General features: G+C 39.7%; 1 protein-coding gene across 3 annotated transcripts in view; it reads left to right on the top strand.

The window, feature by feature from the left end:
* The window catches only part of ATF2 (activating transcription factor 2), a 1040579-nt gene that overhangs the window by 167872 nt on the left and 857351 nt on the right, over nucleotides 1-15356 (top strand). For all 3 annotated transcript variants that reach the window (XM_044075568.1, XM_044075567.1, XM_044075569.1), the window contains exon 3: nucleotides 10904-11000. In XM_044075568.1, coding sequence (XP_043931503.1) covers nucleotides 10904-11000 — 97 coding nt within the window. The remainder of the gene's footprint in view (nucleotides 1-10903; nucleotides 11001-15356) is intronic.

The following is a 15356-nucleotide window of genomic DNA, read 5'->3' as shown; positions in this document are numbered from 1 at the left end:
AATGATTCTTTTAAACTGGGTTACAGGATCTGAATTACCTAGACATAGTAAGGCCGTATTAAGTTTAATTTTGTAGTCTGCCAAAAAAGCAGTTACAGGAAAATGAAAATCAAAGTGTACACCAACAGTATCTGAGGTATTGAATATTATAAAAGAGATAGAAGAACAAGAAGAGGGATCTTTAGAAAAAGGAAGGCGCAAATTACATAGAAGTAAATGGAAATTTTGGGAACAAGACATACATAATAATGTTCAGGAAAGGAAAGCAGGAATTCAGCAATTTTTTGTAGTGTTGGACTGATGATAGTACCAATGAAAATGTATGTGATGTATATTGTATTTAAATGGAAAAATGTTAAAATGATCTGTTTTTTTTTTTCAGTGAATGTATGTTTGCTTATGACTTAAGTGATAATTTAATAAGGGTGTTAAAAAGTCTCTAAACCTGTCACCTTGGAGGACAGAACTTTATTTCCTAAAAAATTATTCCTTTTCTTCTGAAGTACTGAAATTTATAAAAAAAAATTCTGGATTGCCAGATGCAAGAAAACATTGCCGTCAAAACTGGAAGAAGTTTGCTGCTTAGACTGCTTCTGAATGCTAAGCCGTCCTACACCAAAGCTGTTATAGCTTAAACCATTTACTTCAATCAGACTTGGAGTTTTCAGCAGTACCTTTAAATGAGTCCATTTATCTACGGCTGTTTTATCCAAACTACCTAAATGGCGTCCATCTTCTTCACTTTCTATAGTTGCTCAAGTGCTAAACCAAGAAGATTCATCAGTTCCAGAAGTAGGCCAGTGATTTGTCCCCTTCAGAAAAGGGAAAAAGGGGGAAAAAAAGCTTGCCTGTCAGTACTCAAACTGTCTAAATGGTTGACCTGCTGTGCTGCCTTTTGTTATGAAAAGAAGAGTAAAGCCTTGCAAACCACAGGCAGAGAGAACTGTACCAGCACAGAAGCAACTTAAGTAATTACTGTAGAAATGTTTATGCATAAGTTAGTTTTCAACATAAACTCAGCTTACACTTTTATAAAACTTTGTAAGCTGGAATCATCATTATTTGGACAGGATTTGACACAGCATTGCTAAACTATATCTTATTATCATCTGCCTTCCAGACCTGACAAAAATGTACTTGGTAGTCTACAAAGTGAGTATATAATTCATTGTTGTAGTGACCCACTATACAAAGATCCTTAATGTGGAGAGATAGATCTTCAAGAAGTCACTGTAACTGTAACGCTACCATCACCCCCGTGAAATGTTATATAGTGTTAGATCTGATGTCTTTTTCATCCATTCTTCAACTGATGGGTTCTGAGTCCGACTTCGCATCTGGCTTCAGCCACTTCAGTAGAGTTTGGGTCCATAGATTGAGTTCCTCCCCATACCCACAATCCTCTTCTTAGCCTGGATTACTTCAGATCTTGTTTGCCAGGCATGAAGGGACAGATAAGTCATTGTTGTCATTTTATTCTTAGGAAGATTGTGTTTTGCTCTTAATGTTTCCCCTACTCTCCCCTTTACTGTAGCAAAAAAAAAAAAAAACAAAAAAAAAAGGTTTCTCATTATATATAGAAAAAGTTGTTTTAATTGGGTCTTCTCATTCTGTGAGAGCCTCGTGCCTTTTCTTTAGTTGTTTCTAGCGTGTAGACTTTCTCTTTCTACCCAGTTGTGGGTACTCCCAGGTATACCATTGCTGGTATTTTTCCCTTTATTACCATAGCTAGTATTTGACTGGTATTCTTCTGTTGTTACCTTGATAGTTGACTCATTGTCTTATTCTTTTCCTTATTGTTAATGTTTTGCTTCTGCTGTTTCTGTGCTTGGAAGGATGGCTGACAAGCCAACTGGTTTCAAAAAATGTTCTTTATTTGGGCAGAAGATTCTGAACTTGGATGTCCACTCGGAGTGTGCCTATTGCTTGGGCAACTCATCTCAATGTGGAATGTGAAATTTGTTTGGAGTTTAATCACCATGGGCTCAATGAGCTCTCTAACATACTTTTTCTGAAACACCTGCTTCTATCTTCCTCTTCATTTTCTGGAGCCCCCCCCCCTTCCAAGAAAACTTTAGGAAAAAAAAACAAGGATGATTCTACTGGAAAGGCCAAGGATTCAATGAAGCAATTCCCAGTCATTCTCCTTCCTCCACTTCAGACTTGGCTCCACCTGAAAAGTACCAATATCTTCAGATCCACCTGGCTGCTTGGATCCAGCTTGATCTAAGTCCTAGTCTCCAATCCATCATTCACCTAGATTTTCTTTGGAGCCTGTCCCCCTTGAGTCTTCATTCACCATTTTTACAAGAGACTCCTCAAAGGGCTTCCTGACCACCTTCAACCTATTCATCCCTCAGGCCAGGTAGAAGTCTGATAGAAGCAGTTGTTGATAGGATGATGAGAAAAATTCTCAGGATCCAGATTCAGATGGGATTTTTATGATCTTTGTCTCCCAGTGGACCTGTGAGCCTACCACTAGTCCAGCCCCAGCTTGTAACTCCTACACTGATACATCCTTTGGTTTCAGAACCTTCAGACCACAGGATTATAAGCTTGTCTGTGTCAGATCTGAAGGCCTGGCCTTTGTCAACTCCAACACTCTTTGATCCAGACAACGCCAGCTCTTTCAGAGACAGAAGGATCTTAGAGCTGTACCATCAGTGCCAGATCCAGAGTGCTGGGTTTGACTCTGATGTTCTCGGAGCTCTCCCTCCCTCTTAGGGCTTTGGCCAGGGGCAGTTTGGATCCATCCTGTGTGTCAAAGCAGGATCATGGGGATGCTGTGAGCCATTCTGGACAGGTGGCTTTGGCTTCTACCAGGCTGGTTCTTGGATCCCCATGACTTCTGCCTTTGATGTAGTGGTGAGAGCATTTTCCACCTTTGTGGATTGGATATCCTTGCTCCCCCCCATGTGGTGTGGGTGCTGAGTCATTTCATTCTGTCCCATCAGGACAGCTGGCACAATCAAGCCTGGAGACGGTCCTCATCCAGGTCTCTGCTCACACTTCTGAGTCCTCCCCAGATCACTCCACCCAGAGAGCTCCCTTGGAAGTGGAAGTGTAAAAGGAGACACTTACATTCTCCATAGAAATCCTTGATGGAAGACACCAACTTGAATGAAAGAGAGGGACCTCCCAGATCACCCCTTGAGGATGTGTCATTCAGTGAAATCCTCAAACTTTTGAGACAGAAAGGTGGTTGGTCTTCCAACCCCCCCCCCCCCTGAGGAGTCAGTGTTCCTTGAAGCTTTCTGAACCATCTCTGCTTCATCCTGAGTAGTTCCTCCAGGCTTGGAAGGATCTGACTGTCACATAACCAGTCCCCAGAAGGCCGAATAAATACCTGGTTGTATCAAAAGATCAAGCCCATTCGAGCAAGGGACCAAGTAGATGCTATGGTGGTAGCAGCAGCCACAAAAAAGAACTTGAAAACTGAGTTCTTCTGTCCATCCGCTGAACAGAGTCCAGGGTGTTGGACAGATTTGAGAAAAATGTTTATGCTTCAGTAAAGGACGCTGAACTATTTGGCGTATGTAACAAGATTTTGGAGGGACTTGATCAGAGTCTTCCAATGCTCTTTCAGAATCCTTGTCTGTGGAGGACAAAAAAAACATTTTTTTTGCAACTGGCCACCCTTCAGTCTCTTATTGAATCCTTCCATGAGGCTGATTTCTCATGTCTTGGGGGAGGGTGGAGAGCTGTGGTGTCAGGAATTGCCATGAGAATGCATGCCTGGATCTGTCTTTATGATTTTGCAGAGCCCTTCAAGTCATTATTCATAAATGCACTCTTTGATGGATCCATCTTACTTGGCTCCAAGGTGAAGGAAACTCTGTCCAGGATTGAACCGGATGAGAAGACATTGTCTGCCATAGAGATGCATTTTTCTACCCTTCAGAGGACTTTTTCATGGAACCAGAGAGGGGTTTAGGAAGACAGCTATAGAAATAGAAAAACTGCTGGCAAAAATAGTTTTCTGAGCAGTCTTCACAGACCACCAAGGATTCAGAACTTACTCAAGATTCTTCTTGGTGTGAAAGAAAAATGGGTACCTAAGATCAATATTGGATTTGAGTAATTTGAATGAGTCTGTCAAACACTTGAAGTTCTGGATAGTCACAGGTCAGTCCATTCTGCCACTGTCGCACAAAGACAATTGGATGTGCTCAGTAGGTCTCCAGAATGCATACTATTACATCAAAATAGACAGATGATCCAGGAGATACCTCCGCTTCTGGCTGGAAGCCAGTCACTACCAGTTGAGAGACCTGGCCTTTGGTCTTAGCACAATCCCCAGGGTGTTCACCAAGTGCATGGCAGTGGTTGTACCTCACTTGAGACTGCTGCGATTCTGGGTGTTTCGTTATCATGACAACTGGCTCCTGTCTGCTCCCACTAAGCCTCTACTGATTCAAGCAAGGGACTACTTACCCAATATTTCATCAGCTGGGCATCACAGTGAACTACGTCAAGTATCCCTCACTCATGTCCTGGAATTCATTGGTGCTCATCTGGATACAGTGGCACAGATTGCAAGCTTACCACAGACAAGGCTAAACACATTGCAGAGCCAAGCATCACACATTGTTTCTCTTCCTTCCCCTCCAGCCAGGTTAGTTTTGTAAATTCTCAGATCTGTGGTAGCTTCCATTGCTCTGGTACCTTTAGCAAGGTTTCATGAGGGTACTGCAGTGGACATTGACAGTGCAGTGATCAATAGGGCATCACCCCCTCCCCGACTGCACCAGTTTGGATTACAAGGATTTGCAGAGAACACACAGACTGGTGGATCCATGCAGAGGTTTCTCATTGCCATGGTTTTATCCTTCCTGTACCCAAGGCAACAGTGAATACTTGCGCCTCCCAACTTGGGTGGGGGTGGGGCATCACTTGGGAAGGATAGTTCAAGGCATGTGGTCTCAGCTGGAGGTCAGTCTCAACATTAGTGTCAAAGACATGAGAGCAGTCCTGTTAGAGTTGCAGGCATGTCAAGATTTTCTCTCTGTAGAGATGACTGCAGTTCAGAAAGACAGCATGTTAGTGGTCTGGTACATCAGCAAAAGGGAGGGAACCCAGTCTTACGCCTTTATATCGAGAATCATTGAGTGTGCAGCAATAGATGATCTCCTCTGGCCACTTTCTATTGGCAATGAATACTCCATGGAAATCCAGCATGCTAGCAGAGGAACTGAGCAGGTCCATCTTACTCCCTTGTGAGGGGTCTCTCAACCTATCAGTGGCAAAGATGATTTTTCATCAATGGAGCCAACTGTGCTGTGACCCCTTTGCTTCCTCCTACAATTCCAGATGCAGCAGGTACTTTACCTTGATCCCTCCAGAAGGAGAGTCACTGAGAGACTCTGTTTCATGATTGCCCCCTCCCCCCACTGGTCTCCTTTATGCCTTCCCCCCACCCATCCCATCCCCAAGTTTCTTCAGAAAGCATCTCACTGGAAGAGCAAAGTAATCCTTATTCCTCCATTCTGGCCACGACAAGTGTGCCTTCCCTTCTTGTGGCCTCCTTTAGTGCACAGTCCCTGAGTTTGGATTTTACTCAGGACCTTCTATCTCATCCATCTGGGATACTTCAACAAGACATTCAGATTCTCAAGATGACTCCATGGTGTCTGCACTTCTAGTGGTGGCTAGACAGTCCAGGCTTTCATTGTAGCCTTACATATTTACAGAAAGATTCTACTAGAAAGATTTATACAAGCAAATGGGAGAGATTTTCCATCTAGGCTCTCCAGAGACAACTAGATACTTTCTCAGCACCTATTCCAGCTGTACTTTACTTTCTTGCCTCTATTTTCAATAGTGGATCTAGTTACTCTACTGTTAAGGTCCAGCTTGCTGCTAGTTCAAATTTTTACATAGGCGGAAAACATCCTTCCTTGACATCAAGATTATGTAAAGCTTTTCTCAAAGGTACCTTTCTACTTCAACCACCTAAAAAGGATCCTACTCTTCCATGGGATTTAACAGTACTTCTTCAGACTTTGACACAGTCCCCCCTTTGAGCCCTCTGCCAAAGTGGACTTAAACTTTTTGTCTTGGAAAACCAATTTTATGGTTGCATCAGTTAGATGAGTATTAAAACCACAGGCACACTCTTCCCAGCCACTGTATCTATTTTTTTCAAAAGGATATGGTTTCTCTCCAGACTAACTCTTCCTTCCTACCTAAAGTGGCATCGGAAACAGCTATCGACCAGTCCATCACGCTACCTGTTTCTTTCCAAAGTTTTCCAACAAGGAGGAATAAATACTGCACCTGTTAGATGTACACAAACAGCTTATATTCTGTCTTCATAGAACTAAATTTTCAGGAAATCAGACCAGTTATTTGTTTCCTTGTCAAGCCTAAATTGGGCAAGGCAGCATCAAAAGCAACTTTAGCTAGATTGCTCACTGATTGCATATTTTTTTTTTGTTTATAAGAAGAAAGGGTTGACATTACCTAAACCTCCTATCAATCCACCAGATCTGTGACCACATTTCCTCCTTTCTGGTCCAGAGTTCCATAGATGACATTTGTGTGGTTTACTATCAAAATTTCAAACCGCACTCCGTCGACTGTACTGTCGTCGAACACAGAAGTTCGAAAACGGGAATGTCGAAGTCAAAAAAACAATCTAGGAATGGGTTTTAACATGGGTTGAGATAGGGGAGATGTTTGTAGTTCAGAATAATACTGGAACACCTACCTCGACCCATGTTAAAACCCATTCCTAGATTGTTTTTTTGACTTCGACATTCCCGTTTTCGAACTTCCATGTTCGACGATAGTACAGTCGACGGAGTGCGGTTTGAAATTTTGATATTAAACCCATTTTTGTAGCTACCACTTGGTCCAGTGCTCATACCTTTATTGCTCATTACAAATTGACATTTTATCTGGCGATAGAGTTGCATTTGGCTCCACTGTACTTAAGAATATCCTTTCTTGAGGACCACCTAGGGTTTCTATATCTGGGAACTCTGTCCCATCTGTTGAGGAATGGATGAAAAACATAAAATCGGATATAAAAGTTATGTACTCACCGTAACAATGCATTTGTGTTATCTCTCTTTATCCTTCCTCAACCTCCTGCCTTCCAAGCCCCTTCCTGCTTTGGAAGATTTACATATGGGCTCCTTGTATGTCCTAAGGAGTGATTCCTGTCTGCCTTTCTGAATGAGCACCTCCTACTTTCCTTCTACTCTGATTGGAATGTGATTTAATTTGGAAAGTGTTTTGCTGAGTATCTGGGTGTTTTGCAAGATAGCAAGCTGACTAGAGAACAAACTTGATTTGAGGTAATCCAGACTAAGAAGAGGATTATGGGTAAGTGAAGGAGCTCAAGCTATGGAGCCAAAGTCCCTGAGACCCATCGGTTGAGGAAGAACGAAAAGAGACAACACAGATGTATCATTATGGAGAGTACATAACTTATGTTTATAACTGTTTTATGTGGAATATTCTACAGTATTTGAAATGATGTAATGTGTCGTTTTCTGTGCAAAGTGTAGTTGACCACTGCAAACACACCTCCCTGTTGATTAACAGAATGTAGTACATGGAGCAGTTTGATTACACTTTAGAATCAGTAAAAAAGATAAACCTGTTATGCGCTTCTGTAGTGTGAGACCTGACTGTAACAGCACTTTCAAATGTGTGTAACATTTGTTACAAACCCCCTAAGAGCTGTTACAGTCTGGTATAAGGGAAGGGATGTTCCTTCGCTCCCTGAACATCTTTTCTCCTATGTCCATGATAGTTTATAGACATTAGTCTGTAAGTTATTTAAATTAGGACAGTATTAAACTGTCCCTGACTTTTTCTTTACTTAATGTGTATGTGACCACACTTGCTAAGTGCTTAATTACTTTCAAAACCGGTAAAACACATTTTTTTGTAATTGATACTACATGAAATAGGTAAGACTCCCTGCACTGCAAAGAGTTATAAGCAGGTCTCACCAGTTGTAACCTGTTATTGTGCGTCTTGATGTGGATGCCAAGGTTCACCTCTCAAGCTTCGGTCTCACTGTGAATTCTTGGCATCCATGTCTCAAGCGCATAATAATGTGGTTACAATTGGAGACCCACTCTTAAACCATTGTGAAGACATTAGCAATGCTGGCTATATAAGAGTGCTTTGTATGCCTTCCAAAGTTCCAGCATATCTGGACTTGAGACTTGGGAGTAAAGACACAACTGATGAGAACTATAACCAGAAAAAGAAGGAAGAAATGGTGGTAAAACACAATTATTATGGTGTGTTGTTTCACTGATCTCTGCTTGAAGATATATTATTATTGTTAGTATCACAGAAGTGTTTTTTCTGCTTGTTCTTATCCTCTTCTGTAAGTCATAATCTGTTTTAGTTCTTTTTAAATTTGCAAGTGCCTTTATTACATTGCAGTCAACTTAATGTTTTTTTTATTTAGTTTTTCAAATTGTTGCTGCTTTCTCCCCTTACTTTTCCAAAATGTGGAATTAACCCCCACTGACTGCTGTCCATCAGCTGTCCCGTGGCCAGTTATGATCATCCCCCACTGAAATTGGGAACTGATTAAAGAAGACCATCATTTAAGCAGCCATCAGTTGTTTTCTAGTGTAGCTTAGCTGTTCACTATTTGGCAGCTAACATACATGATTCCTAATGTGAGGATCCTGAAGTGCCCTTCTTATAGCTGCAGGATGTGCATGCTTTCATTCATGCCCTTCCCAGGAAGCAGCACCCTTTCAAAGGACTGCAGCAAGCACAAATTGGTGGAAGCTGAGTGTGTTTACCCAGACTATTCACTGCATGTAGTATTCCTGTCTTCAGTAGGATCCAGTGTTGCAGTAGGCCAGACCACCACCCCTGTTCTCCTAGGATGGGTGATTTGTCATAAGCTTCAATGAATTGATATGGTTTCTTTGTATACATTCCTAGCATTATTCACCTTTATTTCTTTAGTGATTTTTCTGATACTAGTGCTTACATTTCATGTTCTTTTACTCTAATATGCAAAAGTACATAAGCTGCTACTAGGCTCCTTACACTCTTGAAAAGCTGTCACTTATTGCAGTGTGACAGGTTCAGTCATTTGGCTCTCCTACTAGTGAAGTAAATTTAAATTAGAAAATAGTCTAATCAGGAAGGGGGTGGTGAATAATGGCATAGTAAGATCTTGTCTGAAGGAATATAAGTAATTAATTTTACTGTTACAAAGTATCAATAGTTGTAGCTGACTGTGAGCCTGTGCTGGAGGAGCATATTTACATTGTGTGGCAAATAAGAGTAGTTCACAGACTGGCAAAGCTGAAACCCCTAGTGGTTGTCAGTAATCACTTCTCTTAAGTACACTCAGACACCTAACTAAAAGACTTTCACGCACTGTTACACGTTACTGATGTTACACAGAACTTGCTATATGAGCAGCACAGACTCTACCTATACTGTGCACATATTCCGGGATTAAGGAAAGCAGCAAATCGGAGAAAGGAAAAGAGATTTGGAAATGAGATAGGTATAGTGTGTTAGGTGATATGTCCCTTGTTGAAGCGGGAGCATTTGGCTTGGATGAAGAAATGTTTTTAGAGCTGCATACTGAATCTGGAGTAAGTGTCATTTTCCTTTTGGTCAATGGGAAAGCTAGCCAAAGAGTAGGTAGTTGAAAGGAGAATGCATGTGCAGTGCTGTGGAGTTTGATTCTAGGAGTAATGAGAGTTGGTGTGGCTTGTGAGTCTTATCTCAGGTTGCATGAGGAGTTTTTTTTCTCCTAAAGTCTAGCTGCAGGGGGAGTAAATTTGGAGTGTGAGTAGTTTTTAGAGTTGGGATCCTAACAGTAGGTTAGATCTTTGTTTTATGGGTAGCCATTTGGCTTTTTCTAGGGTGATACAGTGACACTCAGAGAGGTGAGTTTGTAATGATTGGTGGATGCTGTTAGATATTGTCTGGAGTGTGGTGGTGTTTATCTTGTAGGCAGAAGTGAAAATAGGAAGTCCATATTCAGGGTGAGAAAGGAGAACTCTTTCTGGCATGTACATGACCATTTGGCTATTTGTAAACATAAACATGTAAGAGAGAAATTGCTTACCTTTTTAAAGTATCATCATTGTGTGATGCATTTAGAAATTGCTTACCTTTTTAAAGTGTCATCATTGTGTGATGCATTTAGTTTCTTTCCATGTCTTGTGTCAGGTGCTGATGTACTGCGTATGTTTATGTCATATGTATCTACATGTTTACACAGAACATCAGTGAAACGCAGGAGTGAAGACACAGAAGGTGCAAGCTTTTTGCTAGCCTCACTGTCATAAGCTCTTATCTTCCTTTTCCTGTGTTTTGCTGTATAGTATACCTATATCATGCCCAGTTGTATAATACTTGTTGTATAAACCTCAATTTTTACAGCATTTCCTTAAGTTCTACTCTAGCTTTTTGGACTGAATTCCTAAATTGGCCAGACTGACTCTATTCAGTATTATGTAAGTTTTCTTACATTTGACATTTCTTTTGATCTTTTCTACATCATTGTATATTACAGTACAGTGTATGCCCATTCTTTTTGACTTTTGAACTACTAGTATTTTTCTGGAGCTTTTCTCCTCGGGTTTCCACTGAAAAGGGTCTATCTGGCCTGATCCCGGTAAAAAATAAAATAAATAAATAATTTATTGTTGCATTTAAAATTGTGTACCTTAATTCCATCAGTCCATGTTTTCCACTTGTAGTCGACATCTTGTAACACAAATTTATAGGGTTGTTCATGACATTCTGGGACAGCAGTGGACAGAACGTTTATTATTTGGTTTATAATATAACAGTTAAATGTATACCTAAGCATGGACTGTTGAACACAAACATTTAAGTGTGCATTTTCAGAACTTTTTTCCAGTAACTATGTTTAAAACCTTCTGTTTGACAGCGCTTCACCAATGAAGACCATTTGGCTGTTCATAAACATAAACATGAGATGACATTGAAGTTTGGTCCAGCTCGTAATGACAGTGTCATTGTGGCAGGTCAGTATTTTGTTTTCAGATTTGCATTTCTTTCTTTCTATTCTGTTTCTAAATATACTTGATAATTTTGACTGAGGCATGAAAAATATTGGACTACATGCTTTCATTCTGCCTTAAAGAAGTGTCACTGTGTTCAGAAATATCTCAGTTTGTTTAAGCTGTGTTAAAGAAGATAACATAACCTCTGCAAGAGTATAATCTAGTCTCGACATGGCATCTTTCCTGCCCTATAACATGGGACACTTCTTGCTTATTCATGTTTTAAGTGTAATCAAACGCCTACAAAACATAGATGAGCACAGTAGCAACCAAGGCAAATGGAGTGAAGTAATGTAACAAAAGTAGGCGTCAGAGAAATGGAAGAAAAGGAACAACAGGGTAAAGAAAATGTGTTCCATAACTTTTCTGTATTGGGCCTCTTAACCGAAGTAAGCAGAGCTGGTGTATTTATGCACAACAAGCCAGTAGAATTTTAGAAAATGAGTGTTTTTATGCACAACAAGCCAGTAGAATTTTAGAAAATGAGAGGGAAAAAAAAAACAGATTTCAAGGCAGTTTGTCTTTAAAAATTAAACTGAAAAAGGCTTCTCAGATTCATTCATTTTCTGGTATTTACTGTATCCTTTTCTTGGTTAAGACGTTGCTGGAGGACTTTCTGACAAACCACATCAAAGCAAAGAACCAGTCCTGGATAGAGTGCAGTGCAGTGTAAGAAGCATTACACACTAGGGTTACCACCTGTCCCACTTTGCGAGGGACAGTCCCTCTTTGGGCATTGTGTCCTGACAAAAAATATTAAAAATGGCAAATGTCCTGAGATTGTAGGACATAATTATGTCCCATATTTTATGTAATAGTTATTTCTGTATCTAAAATACCTAAATGTTACAAGAAACGGAATAAGCAACTAAACTGCTACAAGAATAAGCTTTTATTTAGGCAAAAAAGTTAAGTTCTATCCTTTGTACTGACTGTGGGTATTTGTCGGCCTGTAAAATCTGATGTGTGTCCAGAAAAATGTCCCACTTTGTCCATTTGAAAAATTGGCAACCCTATTACACACACACACACACACACACACACACACACACACACACACACACACACACACACAGACACGCACCTATGGGCAGTTTAAAGGATCACCTGATTGCCTGCCAGCATGTCTGAAGTGTAAAGGGAATGTGAGACACTGGCAAAAACCTACACAGAAGCAGTGAGGAAATACAGACTCCACAAAGGAGGTAACTCAGCTGGGAGCCAAACTGGAGAACAAACTACTGTTAAAACCTACACAGAAGCAGTGAGGAAATACAGACTCCACAAAGGAGGTAACCCAGCTGGGAGCCAAACTGGAGAACAAACTACTGTTAAGCATTTTTCATTTTCAGAGTACTTTGCTTTTTTTTTTTTTTTTTTTTAAAAGGGTGGCGGTGGTTGATCTGGTTGCATGATTCATTTTCGTACTAGGCAGACAAAACACAATAATTGGAATTTTCTGTTTTAAATACTGTGCAAATAATAATTTTTTTAAAATTTTCAGTTAATGTATATAAGTTTCCTTTGCACATTTTGGCTACCTGATGGAACGGTTAAATTTTTTTTGGTTTTCTTTTTGCTTTTGTTGTACATTGAAATTTTTAATTTATATAAATTTAACAAAAAAAAAACACACACACAAAAACTTGAAGTAGAAAGGCAAAGCACAATGAGAAAAATAACTGTATGCTTAACCCATTTAACTACAGTGAGAAGTTAACTCATCGCTAGTAAAATGAGTTGAACTGTAGGTGCTGAGTAAATGCATTTTTACTTTATTTATTTTTTGTAATTTTATGATTTTAAACGTATGACTTTAAATAACTTCCCACTCATAGGACATTTTGGGTATAATTCTTTCATGAATACATTAGTTTAAGTCATGAAATAATTTTACAGAGATGGCCTAATTATGCTGTGCTTTTGTGGTGAACCCGTTACAAATGAAAGAGATGTTTAATGTTTTATGTATGTATTTATTTATTTTTGTTACTTAAAATTAGTTAACTTTCCTGGTTTGGGACTTTGCTCTGATTTCTGCTAAAAATGCTTCCTTCCTTGCCTGAGCTGTTTTCAGAATAGACCAGTGTTCAGATTACATCCCAGCTACACAGAAACAGTAAGGAAATGCATACTCCACAAAGGAGGCAACCAAGCTGGGAGCCAAACTGGAGAACAAACAATTAAGCATTTTACAAAAGTAGAGTACAGTGAAATTGAAAATTGTTTTCAAATTAGGCAGACAAAGCACAAAATTCTGACTTATTAGTTACTGTTTTGGAGGGGCCAAAGTGGAGCTTCAGTCAGAGCTGGTTGACGTGTGTGTGTGTGTTTGTGTGTGTGTGTGTGTGTGTGTGTGTGTGTGTGTGTGTGTGTGTGTGTGTGTGTATTTGTGTTTCTGAGTGAGTGTAATCAGTATGTATGAGAGAGGGGTCTACTTCAAAGTAGCAAAAGACCACATCAGTGAAGCCCATATTATCGAGAAGACTTCACCGAATCCTCAAAACATCGAACACCCGGAACTGTGAAAACTAACCCCGGAAAGAGAACTACTTGGCTACCAGGACAAAAAAAAAAAAAAAAAAACGAAGTTATTAAAACCCAACAAAGTGGGAGACTTCTCCCCCCCCACTTCCCCTAACCAAATATACCAACTCCAAGATTGCACTACAGTGGGGAAAGGGCAGAGTTCACCATGATGACCAAGTGGTTCTCTTCCTGGGATTAGTTTTTGCAGTTCTGGGTGTTCGATGTTTTGAGGATTCAGCAATGTCATCTCAATAATATGGTCTTCACTGATGTGGTCTTTTGATAATTTGAGGTAGACCTATGAGAGAGCAATACCTCTCCACTGGCCCTGGTTTTTAGTTCCAGATTTAGCTCTGTCCCTCCTGAAATATGTGGTATTTTACAGTAAGGTTGTAGAATACAATTAACAAATAATTACAATTATTAAAGCTGTAGACTTTTCTTACTTTTGAAAATGCATACTAATTCAAGTTTTCTAATTCTGTCAGTTTTGTTTCTCAGTATTATTAGTACTTAAAAAGTGATCCTGATTTGTGATCTTTTTTTCTCCTATTCTGTATATGCAATATGTTGAGAGCTACTGTGTTTGTGTGATTTACTGGATGTGTTGCAGTGGTTGCACTTAGCTTGGCGACCAGAATTGAGCTGAAACACATTACTGTGGCCATTGTTTGCTTGCTTGGTTCAACACATTTCTATCAGAAAAACATTGATGCTCCTCAGCAAGAATTTTCTTTGAATATTTTGCCTACTGGATGTACTACTTTTTTCTTTTTATTTTATATCACATTTATTTACATATGCTGATTTGTAATAAAAAATGGTCAACTTTTCCATTTTTAGACTTTGTTCTGATTTCTTTTAAAATGCCAGCTTACTCAACTGAGCTGTTTTCAAAATAGCTCATCATTTACATGTCCACCTCAGTAGAGAATAAAGTGATTACACTTTATTTCATTTGTTCCTGCCATTTTGATGGGATCGAAATAGTGCTTCAGTGGAGGCTACTTGGTAAAGCAGTGAGCAGACATTTTCCATGGGCTCAGGCTGCTTCAGGTGACTGGAGTTGTGGCAGCCTGATAATCAAGGGAAAATATACGTATCAGTCCTTGTGAACTAGCAGAGATGGAGCAAGACTTATTTGTTTTCTTTAAAGTACTTTTTAATCAAGGAATAATATGTTGTGCAGTGTGACTTGACTTTGAACATTTTCAGTTGCCTTTGCCAGCCAGTTTCAGTACTGCTGCCAGGACACTGTATATTTTTCCTTTAGTGCAGTTAAGTAATGTGTGCTAAAATATTTTGTGTGGGTGTGTGGGGGGTGTTAGTGATTGAACTGTTGTGTGTGTCTAATAACAATGGGCTGAAATCATTGTGGTAATTGCTTGTTTATTTATGCATTTATCTATTTGATCACAATCAGACATTTGGTCTGAGGTGTACACAATCAAGATGACTAATTTGTTGTCGTGTGAGCTTGCGAGTGCCCAAGATGAAAGATTGATGTGGGTTTCATTATATGTGACTGACAGCAATGAGTTGAAATGCATTACTGTGCCTGTTCTTTATGCATTTAATCGCAATCATAGTTTGATGTGTACACAGTCAGTAGAGTGGCTGTAATTGGTGGGTACATCTGTGTTCATGTGTGCTGCACACTGGGGCAGGCTGCAGTGGGTTGCACTGTATATATTTGACAACAACAATCTGAAATATATTGTATATTCATTGATCTGATCAAAATTTTACACCTGAGGTGTATACTTTCATTGAAGTTGCTGTAACTGG

The sequence above is a fragment of the Protopterus annectens genome, chromosome 6.part1 (genome assembly GCF_019279795.1).
Source record: "Protopterus annectens isolate FY-2018-M chromosome 6.part1, PAN1.0, whole genome shotgun sequence".
Lineage (NCBI taxonomy): Eukaryota > Metazoa > Chordata > Ceratodontiformes > Protopteridae > Protopterus > Protopterus annectens.
Note: the sequence above shows the minus strand (reverse complement) of the source record. Positions and strands in the feature narration are given on the sequence as shown.